The sequence below is a fragment of the Papio anubis genome, chromosome 6, assembly GCF_008728515.1.
Source record: "Papio anubis isolate 15944 chromosome 6, Panubis1.0, whole genome shotgun sequence".
NCBI lineage: Eukaryota > Metazoa > Chordata > Mammalia > Primates > Cercopithecidae > Papio > Papio anubis.
In genome coordinates, this window is record NC_044981.1 from 165817818 (window position 1) to 165836192 (window position 18375).

General features: G+C 49.8%; 1 protein-coding gene across 1 annotated transcript in view; it reads right to left on the reverse strand.

Annotated features, from left to right (window-relative positions):
- Positions 1–16804, reverse strand: part of THBS2 (thrombospondin 2) — a 38985-nt gene extending 22181 nt beyond the window's left edge. The window contains exons 1-9 of the mRNA XM_031667587.1: positions 16542–16804; positions 13266–13339; positions 11268–11824; positions 8872–8956; positions 5183–5379; positions 3949–4089; positions 3092–3188; positions 1120–1290; positions 665–841 (exon numbers count right to left, since the gene is read on the reverse strand). Of these exons, the coding sequence (XP_031523447.1) occupies positions 665–841; positions 1120–1290; positions 3092–3188; positions 3949–4089; positions 5183–5379; positions 8872–8956; positions 11268–11824; positions 13266–13317 (1477 nt within the window). The 5' untranslated portion in view covers positions 13318–13339; positions 16542–16804. The remainder of the gene's footprint in view (positions 1–664; positions 842–1119; positions 1291–3091; positions 3189–3948; positions 4090–5182; positions 5380–8871; positions 8957–11267; positions 11825–13265; positions 13340–16541) is intronic.
- Positions 16805–18375: the final 1571 nt, after the last annotated feature.

Sequence of the window (18375 nt, forward strand, 5' to 3'; positions counted from 1 at the left end):
GTTTCATTTTGTCGAGATTTTATTTTGACGAGATGATGAGCCGAGCCGAGACGCGATTTTGACGAGATGATCCAGCGAGCCGAGATGATTTTTGTTTGATTTATTTTGTCCACTCACACCCCATCCACACTCACCTCCCCATCCACACTCACTCCCCATCCACACTCAGTCCCCCGGCCCACACTCACTCCCCGTCCACACTCACCCCCATCCACACCTCACCCCCGGGCCCACACTACCCTCTACCCACACTCACTGCCCCGTCCACACTCACTCCCCACACTTCACAATTCCCCATCTACACTTCACTTCCATCTACACTTCTCCTCTATCTACACTCCTCCCTGTCCACACTCAGTCCCCCGTCCACACTCACTCCCATCCACACTCACTCCCATGACAGAGCTGCGGTGCTGGCTCATTCTTCTTTTAATTACAGTCTCTTCTGAACCGGGATGAAACGGGACTGTCTCAGAGGAGGCTGGTGCTGAGCACAGGTGAGCAGAATTAACCACAAAGGATGGGTCCAGTACTCAGCCAGGCCTGGGATGGCAGCCCCCTTTGCTGCTCGGCTGGACTGGGCTGGAACAGACCCTGGCACCCCGGATCACTGTGAGCCGCCTGCGAACCCACCTACCCAGGGCCCCGCCTTCACCACACTTACTTGGGCATGGGGCACCCTGGCAGGCTTTGGTCTCCCGGCCACTCCCTTTGCAATTCTTGCCCCCCATCTGGGGCACTGGGGAGTTGCAGAGACGGATGCGTGTGATGTTGCCGACCCCACAGGTCACAGAGCATGAAGACCAAGGTGACCAGTGGCTCCAGCCGCCATCCTGCCGGACTAACACAAGAAGCACAGAGAGATCAGGCTGTGCCGCGTAGAGGGGCGTTTGCCTGTAAACCATGTGCCTTATTAACTGAGGAGCATCTCACAGCTGCTGAGGAGAGGGAAGGAGAGTCCCTCCCATCAGCCGGGAGGAAAAGCCTCGCCTGGCCAGAATCCTTGCAAAGGCCCAGCGCCTCCTGAGGGCAGCTGTGTCCCTTGCAAAGGTCTCAAAGGCTGAGGGAAGCCCGGCCCCACCCCCTCAGGCATGCGGGTGTCACATGCCCGACACTCACTGCGGGTGTCACACTTGCTCAGGCTGCAAGCCCGTGTCTGGATGGAGGGTCCCAAGCAGGTGTTGCTGGTGACGTCACAGGACCGGCCTCTCTGCTGCGTCCCAGAGCCACACGTCACCGAGCACTCGGTCCACTCTGCCCACGGAGACCAGCCCTCCTCACCGTCCACCGCTGCCAGAGGAAGCAAACACGGTGGAATCAGGCCCTGCCTCGCAGACGTGCCACAGAACAGAACAGGCACAGGGCAGCTGGCGTGGGGCCGCAGTTCATGCATCCAGGAGTCTCAGGAGCCACTGCCTGGCTGGGGCAGGTGGACGTCCCGGTGGCTGGGCTGTGGCTCTGTGGGACCCAAGTCTGTGACCAGCACAGGACTTCAGGGGCTGCCTTTCAAGGGAAGAGCAGAAACGCATTTCTGGGTCTACTGTTGGGTGCTGCGGGGAGCTAAATCTTTGTGTGTCCAGGAAAGTCTTCTAATCGATTTTATAAAATAGCTTGCCAAAGACAGTGCTGAATCTTTTCTACCTGAGGTTTCATTAAAGTTATAAAGACTTAATGTATTTCCATTTAACCTCTGTTCACTGATTTACGTAATGTAGTGAAACATTTCAATTATTGGTGAAAATTACAGGTCACTTATTTCCAAGTAAACTGAAACAAGCTAATAAAAAGGAGATTCCCTGTAAAGAAATTCCTCACGGGTAATCACAGCCCCCAAATGGAAAGAAAGAGCAACCTGATGCAAGAAATCGTTCCCGTAAGGAGAGAAACCCAGTGAATGTGCCATGACTCAGTGTTCCAGAAAGCAGGGAAAGAAAAGAAAAGAAAAATGGTCAAGGCGATCTTTTCCTGGTTTTGGTAACATAAAATATCTCCTTCTAGTCTAATGTGGGCCATTTAATTATCAAGATTATATTTTTATGCTGTGCCAGGAGCAATCTGGCTTTGTGAATACATAACAGGCACTTCTATGCGTACTGAGTTGTTGATTTTCATTATAAGACTAACCGTATAGGGGATACATTTTCTGCATTTTACAGGCAATAAATCTGAAACTCAGAAAAATCCCATTGTATTCAAAATCACAGAGTGGCAGAGCGCGAGCTCTGAGTCCCTTCATTCTCTGTCCGCATCAGAGTTGAGGTGTCCTGAGGATGACAGAGCTCTGGGGCCACAGGGACATTCTGGGAATGTTTGGGGGATGGTGACTAGTTTAGTTTGGGAGAAGCGTTGCCTGCTCTTGGTGCAGCAGCAACTTGGGGGGTGGACCTGAAGCACCTTGCCTGGATGGCAAGGCACTGGGGAGCCATGGATGGCTCAGGAGCTCTGGGTGGGGTCAGCAGAGCCAACTTGGGAAGGGAACTCGGGGCAGGGGTGGGAGGCAGCACAGAGACCCGAGGGCAGCGTTGGGGTCAACTCAGTCTCTGAACGTGCACTGAGTTTCCAGGGTGGCCCGGGACCCCCAGGGTGTCCACGCGTGGTTCCGCTCTGTCTGAGGTTCTGTTCCTTGGAACGTATTTCTACATATTTCTATCACTTAGAACAGATTCTTTGGGTAACAGTCTTTGGTTTTTGTTTGTCTGATTTCCTGTGGTTCTCATCCAGGAGTATGTGTACAGTGATGGCTCGCCGCCATAACACAGTCACAGACCTACGTGTGTTCTCTGACTCAGCTGGCTCCATCGAGGCCTGTTCTGGGCTCACCTGCATGACCCCTGGGCTCAGCTTCCTCATCGGAGAAGCATCAGGACAGGCCTTCCCACCCCCACGTTCCCAGGGCTTCCACTCTCTTTTCTGGCCACGAGTCCGTCCTCAGCGGACGACCAGTGGCCTAGGGTGGCCCCCTGATTCCCTCACCTGTCCTCATGGGGCTGAACCTCACTCTTCTCTGCCAAAACCAACCAATGAATCAATAAACAAACAAGCATGGACGTCCTAAAGATGCAGGATGCGCTCGCCGGCTGCTGATACTCACAGTGGAGGCAGGAGGGGCAGCATTCGCCTTCCATGAAGGACGGGCTGGCGCAGGTCGCGGGCGGGCAGGTGATTTGGTGGCAAATGGTTTTAAATTTCTACAAGTGAAGAAAGGCATGTATGAAACACTCATTTAAAAGCAGGGGACATTGGTACAAGGGCTGAGACTAGAAGGAGTCGACAGAATGGCTGAACGTTTTCCATCCTACGGACCGTACGTTACAAACAGAGATGTGAAAATAAGGGCATCTTTTTCTCCCATTAGTGCTCAGAGCCTAACAAGAACAGGGCCCCCAGATGGTTCTTTGCGTCCATTCCGTTCCTTTCTCCCTTCACTGAGCAGCAAGGAAGCAATAGAGAGCCCCACGTTTCCTGGAAGGAGGGAAGAAAAGACAGGCAGCAGGAACTCCCGTTATCTAAGGCAACTCTGAGGCCATTGTTACAGAAATAGAGTAACACTAAAAGCTAAATTGTCTGTCTATAAGACTTCAGGCAGTGGCTTGTATTTCCCCCAAATGTTTCTGCTGAGCCTCAGGCTCTGTCAGAACCGAATGGAATTAAATGCAGAGTCTAGGGCCACGTCTGGCTTCTCTGTTCCTCCTGTTTCTAACCCACTGGTGACGCTGGCCAGGTCGCTCCCCCGTCTCTGGGCTCTGGTTCTTTATGTGCAAACAAAGAGGTTGATTCGAGTCATAAATATGGTTCCTGGCCCGTCTGTGGTTCTTACACTCGGATGTCCTCACATAGCTGAGCAGGTTTTATACATCCGCACTGAACGCTGGCATTTCCAGGCAGTCAAGCTCTGCCGAGTGTCCAGTCGTGGCTTCCTCCCCCCAGAGCCGTGTTCTGGGGCCTCACCTTGCAGGTACACGTGGTGCAGCTGTCCACCACCCACGTCTCATTTTCTGCAAAGAACCGGCCATCCTGCCAGCAAGCTGACATGTTCCTTGTCTTAGGAGGGCCACCAATGAGCTCCCAGAGAAACTGGTTATCGTTCGACTGGAAAATCAAGTGAAACATTTAAGTATAGACAAGAAAACAACATATTTAGTCATCATGCTTGTGGATGAAAAACAGAGTTCCTCCTTCATTAAAAAGCTCTAAAGTCGAGTAGGACTTGACTTATCCCTGGGAGGAAGTCCCAGAAGCTGCCCTCCATCCTCAGGGAGCTTTCTGAGCCAGTGCCACAGCTTGTCACCGCCTGGGCTTCTGCGGCGACCCATCCACCTGCCTTCCAGGGGAGGGGAAACTGCGCGGCTCACATCACACCGGGGTCAGTGCAGAGCAATGCTGGGACTCCTTCAATGGGAACCCAAGGTGGGACTGCGGGTGGGAACAAGGTCCCCAGGCAGCAGCCATAAGGACAGGCAGGGATACAGCCAACCTCTTGCCCTCACCGCCTTCCCTGCCCCAGGCTCCTGCCCTCGCCACCCTCCCTGCCCTGGGCTCCTGCCCTCAAGGCCCTCCTTGCCCCGGGTTCCATCTCCTGGCATCATTTACTTCGTGTCTTCTAGGTACAAGTCAGCATCACTGCAGCCTGGTTAGCCATGTGGACATCGTGGGGCACCGTGGCCCAGAGCACCTCATTATGTTCAGTCCCTTTCTCTAAACTGCGAGCTGCCCGTCCTGAGCCCCGCAGGCATCCCTCGCTCTTCCTGGCCACGCTGTGCTGCTAAAACCCATTTCACTCCTGCCAGCCTCACAGGGACTTCTCATCCTGCTTCTTCAGCTACTCCAACATGCAGTCCTTTAAATAAAAAGTATTTTCCTCTGCAGGTGTGTGGTGTGTGTGTGTGTACACTCGTACCTACAGATTTACCGAGGAGGTAAATTTCCCCAAATTAAGAATGTACTTTGGAGACTGTGCCCAGGACTGTTTTCCTTGGGAATACTTCCCTAGATCTACCCAACTTCCCTCTAACAACGCTGAATATTGAGCAAGGGTCCCAGCAGACACCTCCCCTGAGAACTGTGGGTTTTTACATCGAGCACCAGGCACTGCCAGGCCAAGGAGTGTTGAGATCCGCCGAGATGGGCCAGTGGCGGATCTGCCCGTGCCCTGTGACCCCTGCAGCCCCGCGCGGGCACCCACCACTCTCTTGAGGTTCTCGCTGAGCTGGTTCACGAGGACGTGGAGCCCGGAAAGCTCCTGGACCATGTTCCCCAGCTCCTCGCAGGAGCGTTCGCACACCTCGGGCCTCCTCTCCGAGCTGGGGCCCACGTACTCGGTGGTGACATGCGGACCCAGGCGCAGTGTCTCCGTGTTCTCACTGATGGCGTTGATCTCAGCTGAGGGGAAGCACAGAAGGGCCGTGAGCGTCACGGAGGACATGGCCAGCAGCAGGGGCCGGAACCACAGGGAGGATGACCTGCCCTGGTTCCCAGAGAGGCCTGGTGCTGGGTGACACCAGGAACAGCAGGGACAGGGGACAGCGGCTGTTTCCCACACTGCCACGCGTCACAGAAGGAGCAGAGCCGTGGTTAGCTTAGGAGTGGGGAGACACAGAAGTATAGGACAGGCCCACACGGTAGCAGGAGCGGCCACGCATGTCACTCAGACCCAGGTCCCCTCTTTCCAAAGCTTCCGACCACAAATCTGCTTCTTGAACAACACATCCCCTACAAGTTCTGACGGCTCCTCTAGACTCTTCATCCTTTTTTATTTTCATCCCCAAACACCCTTTCTTATGGCTCCTTGCTCTGCTTTGAAGAAAATTCACTCATCCTCTTGCTGAAACAGCCGGTCCCCTCGAGACTGTGCCTTGCTGGTCCCGGCCTTCCCACCTTCCCACCTTCCCATCTTCCCACCTTCCCCCCGCTCCCACCTTCCCACCTTTCCACCGCTCCTACCTTCCCAACTTCCCACCTTCCCCCCGCTCCCACCTTCCCACCTTTCCACCGCTCCGTCTGAAACCCTATATCGTGGGACCTGGATGGGTATGGCACATAATTTACAAATTGACCCAAGGCAAGTTGGGGTCGGAGGCAGGTCCCGTCCTCAGGTTCAGTGGGGCCTGCACAGACGCAGTAGGGGCCCAGGCTCTGCGCCGGAGCTCACCTCACCCCCATCTAGGACTCCGCTCCCTCTTAGGGGTGAGGATCCCGTCTTTGAAATGCCTGACTTCTCTCGGACAGTCCATTATTGAGGAATGACTTACACATTTTACAGCACTGTCAGGCATTCCGTGGTCGAGTTTTTGTCACTTGGTTATAAACTGTGCTGCAATTCACATTAAGCTCAGAAGCTTCCCCTCAGATTCATCGTGCCCATAACCATGTACAATCAGGACAACATCAATGTATTCGCAGAGAGAGAGAAACCACCCTGAGTGGATTTTACCCAGCACACTGATCTTTAGCTAACCTAGGGTATTTGCTTTTCATCCCTTTAAAAGTTAAACAAAAGACCGCATATATCTTTGCTTCTGCTCCGGCTCTGACAGGAATGTAGTTTTACTTGGTGGTAAAACCTTCCAACTAGCCTGCATTTCTCCAGGCTTCTGCCAATATTCTCAGTTGTAAAATAATAATGGCTCAGCCTCTTCACAAGGTTTCTCTCACTTTTAACAAACAGTGAAGAAGGGAGTGTCATTACCAAGCACCACTCCATGAAGTAGCTATTTCTATAAAGACCCATTTTCCTCACATCTGACATAACCAGTGAAGAAGAAGTCTTCGTTGGCAAAGATCTCCAAATGGGACATCAGCATCCACCTGGCTTTGAGTAGACTAACTCAGGGCTGATTGCCACATATGGTAGGTAGATACATGTATAGAGATCCATACTTATTCTACATCTGGAGACAACAGGTCTAGATTTCTCTGTAAGTCTGGGGTTTTTTTGTTTTTTTGTTTTTGTTTTGGAAGATCTAAGAGTTTCCCGTAAGTTTTAAAGGTTTGCTTTTAATAGTTGCAGGGATTATTCACTGGTACCTATGAGCCTAGGAAATACCTGCTGAAGGAACTGCACCTGCTAGGGCGTGTGCTGGTAACACACACACACACACACACACACACACGGTGTTTGCGTACATAGAGTTGTAAGTCGTGTTTGTCATAGTAGGTTAGTTTTACTCCCTAACCATTATGACAACGAATTCAACGTGCCATAGATAACCTGTGCTCTAGTTTAACTGAACTCACGTGAAATTATGGTACGAACGTGTGATTAGGAACACCGCAAAGGGTATATTTTCTTTCATACAAACCATATTTGCATATATGTTTTGTTTATAAAAACAATATTTTTCTATATTAGTGAAAATACACACACACAGACACACACACCTGCATATATACATATAAATATATCAGACTGAAAACATTATTGCAACAAAAAGTACCCAAAAGCCCCACAGCCACCTGCACCCCAGGAGCCCGGGGAAGAGCACTGCCTCATGAATGAAGCTGAGGCCCTGGCACTCGGAGTGCTGGAGCCAAGATAACGCCGCCTGTGCTGCAAATTACCCCTCAGATCACAGGCACAGCAAGGGTCATGGCGGGGTGAAAGTCGGAGCTGGGATGAGGGTTGGTCTTAGAACACGCTTCCCCCTGCACTGATGATCAAATGTCTCCCTGTTCTCTTTCCCCACAGGACATGCACAGCAATCAGGACCTGCAAAGTGTAACTGAGGAGTGGGCTACACACCCCGGTTCTGAAGTAGGCGATGGGATCACAGAGTCATTGTGCATCAAAGATACCAAATCCCACATCTTCCTGATGACATAACAATTTACACTTGTCATAATTTGGAATTGAAATGGCCTGGCCTTCATGCGCAGACAGCCACACCGTGTGGCAGACGTGAGCTCCGCTTTGAGGCTGTCAGACCCCGGCAGCAGCCCTGCTGCCTGCTCACTGGGGAGCTGAACACGGCAGCCACACAGCACCCCCTTGGGCGCCAGACTTCCTCTTTGTAAAACGAAGAAAGTGAAAGTACGCATCTCACGTAGTGACTCTGAAGATTAAATGATGTATGGCATTTAATGAACCTGTCGTAGCAACCTTCGGAATGAAATGCTCAAGAAAATATTGGAAAGTATGCTTGGAAATACCATTCACAGCTGTAACTAACAGAAAAGGTGAGATCATCTGTCAATGATTTAAGTAGCATAGATTTCCATCATATGATGGAGATAACAACTATGAACAGTATAAGAAAACTTCTAGGCCAGAACCGTGGCTCATAATCTTTGGAGGCGGCGGTGGATCCACCAAAGGTCGAGATGAGACATACTGGCTAACACTGCAATCCGTCTCTACTAAAAGTACGAGATGGCGAGGCAGGTGGGCGACCTATAGTCTCTTCCTCTCAGGGGCCAGGAGGCAGGAGGAGTGAACCGGGAGGCGGGCTGCAGTGGTTGAAGTCAGCCACTCAGCCTGGGGGACAGAGGCGGGGAATAGTCTCAAAAGCACATAGGATCAGTTCGATATCATGACAACAAGACAGACAAGGCATGCATTTAATATGGAAAAATTTGCCTATTTGGTCATAATTAAAAGTACCTTTATATTTTGTCTTCTATAATAAAATTGTTTGGATTATTAAAATCTGCTTAAAATTAACTGTTTAATCAATTTATTATTTTCAGATATCAACATGTCTAAGGTGACCAGCTAACTCACTCAAAGACAATAGTGGTAGTTTCAAATATTTTTACTTAAATTTTTACAAGCATGCATGCACATACATACATACACACACACACACACATACATCATGTCGCAATAGAAACCCATCCAAGCCAGTAAATCAAATGCATTTTTGAAAACACACCTACCTCCCTGGCCTTGCTGGCAACCCTTCTTGCTCAGAATATCTTCCACAGAGTTTTCAAACACTAGGTGGACATTCTGAAGCAAACCCTGTAAATACATACAAGCAGAAAAATAGAGCCACAGATAAACATCCAACGTTTGATGCCAAGCTCACTGACATTCTAAAAACACAAGATGTAATCTTCAAGTAGTGAAAGTATTTCCTTCTACGTAGCAGGTTTGCAGTCTCTTTATAATCAGATTTTCTGTATATAGGACTTTTGAAATTTTGCTTTTGAGCATGACACAAGAAATGGAAGTGTAATGTAAGAAATCTACCTAGAAGGAAATGTTTCATAAATGAGTGAGATGACCCTTGGAGAGGTGTGGCCTGCTGTGTGTTCTGGGCATGTTCCCATGGACGTTCAAGGCCATTCTTTCCTTGCAAGTCACCATGATGAGCGAGTTTCTGCACTAGGCTAAGGAGCTCACAGAGGCCCACTGGTCCACTCAGAGACACAGACTCTGAGTGCCTCCCGCAGCTGAGTTACGGTGGGGCTGGGCCAATCCTATATAGTATGGAATTCCTGGGCACCCATGAGAGATTAACTCAAAAACAAGCTATGCATCTCTAGGCCTTTTACTCAAATTACTGAGTTTAAGCATGTACTTATTTCCAAGGCCCTACATGACTGGGAGGGAGCAAGGTACCACACCCTGTTGTGATTCTAAACACCTGCAGTTTAAGGAAGATTCATTTCCAAACATATTTGCACCAAAATGGACATGAAACCATTCCCTCATAAATCAGTAGCCCTTTCCCTTGGAAAAGGGCACCTGCTACTTTGCTCTCCCATCATTTTGCCACTAAAGCAAACATTTAGGAGTGGTTTTGGTTGTGATCAAAAGAGTCTGGGATTGCTAGAAACATTGGAATAGGATTGATTCCCTGATCATCAAACCAGCCCTCAATCACAACTGACGGTTATTAGTGCAGTTAGGAAAGCACAGCTGGGGCGGCCCTCTCTGATTAATCATGACTTAGAAAGGCGTGCGTTGTGTGTGTGTGCGCGCTTGTGGGCAGTGTTTGCACATGAAAGGGTGAGTGCATGTGTGAAAGTATGTATGTGCTGACAACTGCCTGTGGCTCTGCATGCATTGCGTGTGCATGTGTGCATGTGTGTGCATGTGTGCCTGTGTGTGTACACATGCATGGTGGACATATGTGTATGCATGAGTTCACATGTGGAGTTTGTGTGTGTATACGTGTGTATGAGTGTGTGTGCATGTGTGTTCATGCGTCTGTACATCTGTGGTTCTGTGTGTGCATCTATATGTGTTTTTTTGTGTGTGTGTGGGATGTGAGTGAATGTGAGTGTATGTATGGTGTGTTTATGTGTGGAGGTGTGTGCATGTGTGTGACTGTGTATGGTGCTTTTGTGCACATGTATGTGTGTGTTCACATGTGTATGATGTGTGTGCACTGAATGACTGTGTGTGGTGTGTGCACACCTGTTTTGTCCACATGTCTGTATAAGTGCCTATATATGGTTGTGTGCACATGTGCATGTGTGAGAGTATGTTCACATGTGTGTGTGGTGTGTGTGTGCATGTATGGCACGTGCACACATCTGTGTGAATGTGAGTGTATGCATGGTGTTTATTTGTGTATGTGCATGTATGCCCATGTAGGGTGTGTGCACGTGTGTGCATGTGTGTGTTCACATGCATGTCTGTGGTGTGCATGCATGCACATGAGTGTGTGAATGGTGTTTATGTGGGTCTGCATGTGCGTGTGCATGTACGGTGTTTGCACACGGGCATGCATATGTGAGGGTGTGTTCACATGCATGTGTATGTGGTGAGGTGTGTGTCTGTGCATGTGTTGTGTGGTGTGTGTACATGTGTGATGTATATACATATGCGAGTGTGAGTACATATGCAGTGTTTGTGTATATGTCTTGATGTGTGTTCATGTGTTTGTGTGCATGTGTGTTCACATACGTGCATGGTGTGTGCATGTGTGATGTATATACATATGCGAATGTGAGTGCATATGCAGTGTTTGTGTATATGTCTCTGGATGTGTGTTCGTGTGTGTGCATGTGTGATGTATATACACATCGAGTGTGAGTGCATATGCAGTGTTTGTGCATATGTCTTTGGATGTGTGTTCATGTGTTTGTGTGCATGCGTGTTCATGGGTGTGTGGTGCATGTGCACGTGTGCACATGCCTGTGGTTGCATGTGGTGTGCAGTGTGTGCATGTGTGCGTGTGAGCACATGTGTGGAGGTGCAGTGTGCTTCTCTAAGGCCAGGCTCCGCCTGCTCAAGCATCGCATCACCAGACGCACTCGCGGGTCAGTTCCCAGCAAAGCTCTTTCCTCCCTCACCGTGGCCGCCTCCCTGCAGAGCGTACCCTGAAGTGACTCTCTCTGGCAGAGCCTTTGGCCACGTACATCCGGCTCTTTTCCGCCTGCAGGTGCTCGTAGAAGGGCTCGTCCAGAGCGAAGCTGTCTATGAGGTCGCAGCCCACGTGCAGGCTGTAGGTCTCGCCAGCCACCTGCACGGTGACGTTCTTCCACTGCGAGTCAGCCAGGCCCACGTCCTCCAGGGAGACCACGTGCCGGGTGCCGTCGATCCAGTAGATGAGGTCCAGCGTGTCCGCAGGGCCATTGGAGACGATCTCGAACTGCCTCTGGGAGAGACCGGGGCCCTCCAGAGCCAGCAGCGTGCCCCTGGACTTGCCGTCCTGCTTGAGCTGGGCCGTGAGGAAGAAGCCCTCCTTCTGCCGCATGATCCTGGTGATCTTGCTGAGGTCCTCTGCGTTCACCGGTGGGATGTAGTCGAAGCGCACGAAGCGGTAAGCCGGCACGCCAGGGTCGGGCCCGCGGAACTGCTTGGCGCCAATGGTCTTGCGGTTGATGTTGCTGATACTGAAAAGGTCGAAGGTCGTGCCTCTGTCCTGGTGACCAGCTGCAAAGGGAACCGCAGTGCAGAAGAGTGACGTAGGGGAAGAGGGCGAGGTTGGCCGGACCCAGGGTGACAAACCAGAACCTCCTGTGTAAGGAAATTAACCAGGCCTCCCAATATCCCACAGCTTCTCTCCCTCTTTTATAGGAGTGCTAGAGCCATCTCTGATGAAAAGCCACTGCCAGTGCTGCTACTCAGAGTGTGGTCCCAACGCAGCTGCGGGTCTGTGGGGTCAGCTTCTGTCCCTCGCTGGCCGAGGAGCGTGTGCCAGAAGGTAAATCGGTGGGGCCAGGCAGCGCCCTGTCCGTTCACCTGGCCCTTTGCATAGCCCGACCTTTGTGGTGAGGGAATCCGGCCTCGACTGACATTCTGGCACATGTCCCAAGTCACTCTGTCTGGCTCTTCCATCTCAGATCTGAGGCTGAAAAGCAGCCGTCCTCTCTACCAGTTGATTGCTCAGGAAATAAATGAATGAATAAACTAGGAAAGACATTGATCTTTAGCCTTGCTATTGATAAAGTGTCTGAAAGCGGCTCACTCGTATGTTGCTTTATTGTTGAGATCGACTGCCTAAAACCCGTTATGTTAGCAGGTTGCTATTTTGTAAAAATGTATTCTCCAGCTCTTAACGCACCCTGTGGGTAAGGATCTGAAAGAGTGATCAGTGTCCAGTACAGAAACAAATGGTTTTAACTCACCACCTAAGCTATTGGCAAGAAAAGTGATCAGACCTCACCAAAATCATAACAGTTTAAATAATTTGAAGTAATACACTGAACGGAAAGTTTAAACAAAGCCTTCCTTTTCATGTAATATTTGGCAAATTAGAACAGTATAATACACAGTGTTGCTGATAGAAGCGGGCATGGGACCACTTTCCATAGAGTTACTTGGCAAGAATTAAAAGCTTTGATTCAACAATTCTAATTTTGTAACCTATCCAAAGGACATAATCACAAATGCTACTTAAGATTTATCCACGTCAGTATTTTTTTGTGTCACCGTTTATGCTAATGAAAATAAACCAATCTAAGTGGGAATTGATTGAAAAAGATCAAACTTCATCTGTGATGAAATATTACGTGGTCATTAAAAATCATACTGTAGAAAAGTAAACACATGGGAAAATATTTAAAGGAGGAAGAAAGTGGAGCAAAAATAATTCAACAAACACCAAATGCTTGCAGTGCTGTGAACATCCTCTACAGAAAAAAAAGGATAAACTGTGCAACTCTAAGTGGAATGGCATTTTTCTCTAACACCTGAATTTTCCAAAGATAAATTCTCTCATGTCATATTGGCTCTGAAGTAAGTTACTATTAAGGAGCTAGAAGGTCCTCACGGGTAAAATTGTCCTACTACACACTTTATTTTGTCGTCTCTCGCCTTGCAGCTAAGCCACATCTCACAAGCCCAAGAGACCACAGGCTCTGAGGACACTCACCTTGTGTGCTGGGCCACACCCACAGAGCCAGCAGGACCAGCCCCCAGACCATCCTGCCTCCTGCAGTTTAGCTCCTGGGGATACAGGAAACCCTTGTTAGTGATGAGTCCACAGCTGCAACCCTGCCTATGAGGGAGACTGGCCCAGTGACTCACATGACCATTGAAAAACAGTTTGCATATAAAACTCAGCACCAACTGGATTTGTGGGAAACTAAGAGCTAAGGAGGAAATTTACTTTTCAAGCAGGATTCTTCTAACTATAACTAAGATTTATTAGGCTGGCATTCACCGGCAAGCACTGTGCTCATCACGTTCTAAATATTCCTATTATTTCATCTTCATAATAGCCGAGGAGGTAAGTGGTGCTCTAATTGTCCTCGTTTTACAGATGAGCAAATGGACGATGGGCAAGGTCAGCGCTTGCCAGGAGTAATTCTGTTCATATGACTCGTAGACAGGACTTAGATCTGGAAAGTTTGAATTTAGAAAAATATCCAGCCTGACAAAAATAATCTGTGAAAGCATTTTGTGTAAATATCCAGAAAAAAAAACAGTTACACATAACCTAATTAAACAGAATAAATACTAACTGTAAAAAAAAGTTAGAAATAAACTTAATTTGGTGAATTATACTTACAAAAAAACAGAACACTTGACTTAGCCATCATTTTGACCCTGCCTTTTTATTTTCCTGCAGGCCTGTTTTTCCATTCTTGGGGATTTTAAGTTGGCACAGCTCAGTGGAGGCTGGACCCGGAGTCAGGAGACGTGGCCCAATGCCCTGCTGCACGATTAACCCTGTGGGTCTCAGCTTCTCCTCTCCCGAAGGAGCATGAGCCTGCGGGTCCCGGGGCTCCCCAAGTCCCTTCCAGCAATTGGTCATACCCTGCTCCAGGTTGAAGCAAAGACTGAGACCCCAATTCTTCCCATATTTCGAATAGCAAAGGCTGTTAACTTCTCATTGTTAATCCAGGACTCTCCCTCTCCAGAAACAACATTTGGTAACCTGGAAATCCTCACCTTCCAGAAGCAGGCGTTCCAGAAGAAACATGGCGGCACCTCCCGGACCCAGCATCTGCTCCTGGACCACCCGCACCCATCAACCAGCCCCCGCGCCATCTGCTCCATACACACACTGCCCATCTGCTCCTGGACACAGCTCTTCTTGCTGCACTTTACGCGCCCATCTGCTCCACGAACCCACTTTGTCATCTGCTCGCCCCCCGCACCCATCTGCTCCTGAGACCACCCCAGCTCATCTGGCACTCCTTTTACCCATCTGCTCCTGAGACCACCTGGACTCGCTCACAGCATACACGCCCCATGGCCAAGCAACTGCCCCCAGGTGCCCCGGACCAGCAGGTAGTTGTTCCATCTGTCAAACCACGAACGCATAAACGCCCGGCGGTAGAGGGGCAACAGGCCCGTGCTGGTGGCTGTTGGGAAGAACTGCTTAACCTCTCTGTCTCAGTTTCCTCATCTGAAACATGGCTCATATAAAAGCAGCCCACTTCATCGGTTGTTGCCGGTGGGAACTATTAAACCGAATCTTCACTGGGGCTGACTTATTAAACAAACCACAGGCGTGGACCACGGGCAGAATGTGCCTCTGGGTCTGGGGCACTTTCTACTCTAAATGCCCGAGGCAGCCGCAGTAATAACGGTAGTGCTGACAGGACCTTTCTATGGAGCTCTTAAGAGGGTTTAATGACATGAGTGAACACTTGACCATGAGCTTAGAACAATGCCTGCACACAGTAAGCACCACAGAGAGGTGTTAGAATTACGCAGCTCAGGTACAGCCTTGGCAGGCTCTTCCCACCTCTCCACCTTATTAGCCCACACTGCCGGACACATCGAAGTCCCCTAAGGACAGCTCTGTGGGGCTGGCCCTGCAGAGGCCAGCCAAGAACAGGATGGCAAACGCGAAAGTTCTGGATGCCCAGCTTCATAAGGACAGGTTGGAAAAAGTAAAGCAAACTCCTTTGACAAAACCACATCCTACTGTCTCTGCCTTGAGGTGGATTCTTACAGGAGCAGGGTCTAACAAAGCATCCGCGGCTAAGGATTGTCAAAGGACAGTGAGGCTCCATGCCACAGGAAGGATGAGCAGCCGGGCTGCCTGGCCTCAGCCCATCCAGGGACACCGGGCAGGGATGGAGCCACGGACGAGCCAGTGCCGCTCACCCCTGCCCCAGCCTCTGCACGCCACGCACCCACGTTTATGCTTGTGTCTTTCCAAAAGAAAGATTTCAGTGCCTCTCTGCAGCAGAACACAGTTTGAATTTGCAAAGGTCTTTGAAAACTCTTTTCAGTTGAACAATCAAAGTAAAAGATAACTTTGCAGAGAGCTAATTGTTTACCGGCCATCCCCCACCAAGAGCAGTCTGATGAAACAGCAGACTCCTGGGTGCTCAGCCCCCAGCCCTGGGCGGCCAATCCCACCTTCCTTAAGTGGTAGCCAGGCAACCCGCCAGCTGGCTTTTCATATGCAAACTGCCGCAAAACTGTTAAAAGTCGCTGTGTGTCCCGGCAGTCACAGGACTTTGCATAGACTTACCACAAATATTCTCTAGTTAGGTTCAAAACACTTTTCAGCTACGAATAATGGGAATGGAATGACATCTAATGGAATGGAATGGAATGGAATTGAATGGAATGGATCAGCCCTGAATGGAATGGAAATGGAATGGAATAAATAATCGAATGGAATGGAGGATCAGGAATGGAATCAGAGTCTCTCTCTCTAATCTACTAATAAAGTTAACAATCAGAGTCTCTCTCTAATCTACTAATACTGTTAATCAGAGATCAGAGTCTCTCTCTAATCTACTAATAAAGTTAACAACTGAGCCCTAATCTCGGCTACATTTTCATGTACTCCTGTGAGTGGTTTCACCCTCCCTCAGTCAACAAACTCCTTGCATGGGAATCTCTTATTCTGAAGTTGTCATGCAAAGCCTTTACCGGGTTCCCGGGCAGGTACATGCATTACAATAGCAGCAACCACAACCCTCAGAGAGGAAGGGGTGCCGGGCCAGCCGGCGAAAGGCGCCGCAGAGGAAAAGCTTAGCGGCGGCCACGTGCCTTGCTCTTCCAGTGGGCAGTAAAAACTCCACGTGAAGAAAGGCTTGCCGTTTAGTGTTAATAGATGCACCACCCACCTTAAGAATCTCGATAGCTCTTTTTTCTTCTCCCCTTCTTACAGTTCAAGAGCTCTAATTTCTTAAAATTGGAGCACGATGAAACAATTGAGTTTAAGAAATAATCGTACCTGGTTTGCTAAAAAGATGCAGGGATGACTGATTTCAGTGTTCCGGACTGGGTCAGAAAGGCTCAGGCTCTGCCGGAGCGAGAGACCGGCCCCGCCGTGCAGGACGCTCCGGTGGACGTGGCCGAGCGGCTCCCGGGCAGTGCGGCTTTATATGCCGCTTCTCCTGTGCAGTGCTGTCAATCAGACACACGAGGAAGCACGTTTAATTCATTCCTTCGAAGGAATGACATCATCCCCCTTCTGATCTCACCATTTGCTCCGAGTACCTGCTGCAGGGGTCCAAGTCCAGCCCCTCTGTACTGGAGGCCGCCTCCTCCTCCTGCACCCCGGCCCCCGCCAGACCGGCCTGGGAGGAGCCAGACAGAGAGAGGGAAGGCAGGGACTCACTTTTCCTGTCTTCTCTCAGGAAATAAGATGCTATAAATAACACTAGCAAGATTGGCTAGAACTCCTCATTTTGCTTAAGAGAAAAAAATGCAAGTTCTATGCCTTAAATATGTTTCGAATTATTCAATGTGATATTGGTCTTTCTAAACCAAATGACTGACTCTTAATAACACATAAAATACATCGGTGAGTATCAATAATTAGTCTGTATATTAATAAAGTTATTATGGTCAATAACCAAGTTTATTATGTGACAAAAGTGAAATGTAATGTCAAAGGAAGTTGCCAACATTTATCTCAGGCAGTTAGAGGACTGAAAAACTGTACTGCAGCTTTGGGAAAATTCATTTTAACCCAAATTCTGCTTCATCTGCTCAGTGAAGATCCCCTACAAGGACGTCTCCCAGTGACATGCAATACCCGACCAAGTCCCCTCGGTGCACACTTTCACATGGTCCCATCGCAGCAACAGCCTGATGTGCAGCCGCACAGAGCAAGGACTCAGAGAACCAGAAGCAGTGGCAGCAGCGAGCCCCCGCCCCTCCCACACCTGCCAATCAGGGTGCACTCTGCATGGGGGTGGGAGGGGCCGCTTCTCAGAGGTCAGGGTGAACCATGCATGGGGAGGGGCTGCTCCTCCCGGGTCAGAGTGGATGGTGGAAAGGGGAGCTGCTGTTCCAAGGCGGAGGTTGATGGTACATGGGGGAGGGTCTGCTTCTCCCAAGTCAGGGTACATGGTGGAAAGGGAGCTGCTGCTTCTCCTAGGTTGGGGTAGATGGTAAGTGGGGGAGGGTCTGCTTCTCCCAATTTGGGCTGGACAGTGGATGGGGGAGGTGCCACTTCTCCCAGGACAGTGTGAAAGGTGGATGGTGGAGGGGCTGTTTCTTCCTGGACAGTGTGAAAGGTGGATGGTGGACGGGCTGTTTCTCCCAGGTCAGGGTTAATGGCAGACAGGTGAGCTGCTGCTTCTCCCAGGTTAGGGTGGACCTTGGATGGGGGAGGTTCTACTTGTTCCAGGTGGGGTGAATGGTGACTGGGGAGGTGCTGCTTTGCCCAGAGCCACCTGCACCTGCTTCCTGTCGGCACCTGCCTGTTGGGTTCCTTCACGTGTGTGTGGAGTTGTCAGCCTGGCCATGGACCTGTCAAGTCTTAGAGAACATTAAAGAGAATTTCTATGGACACAGCTTTCACTGTCTCTGTGGCAGGGGAGCATCTCTTAAGCCTCCTGGCATTCCCCCACAGAGGTCCAGCACCGCAGAGGTCGGCAGGCATCATGAAGATCAAGCCTCGCTTTCTTACCTCTGTCTTCAGGGAGGATATGTGAGCAGGTGTGGGAGAGGGAAGGAGCTTTCATTTGCGAAAACCTCTGTTTTTCCTAATGGCACTTGTTTGTTTATCACTTGGTAAATATCAGTTTCTGACACACGCACAGACAAGAGACTAGACT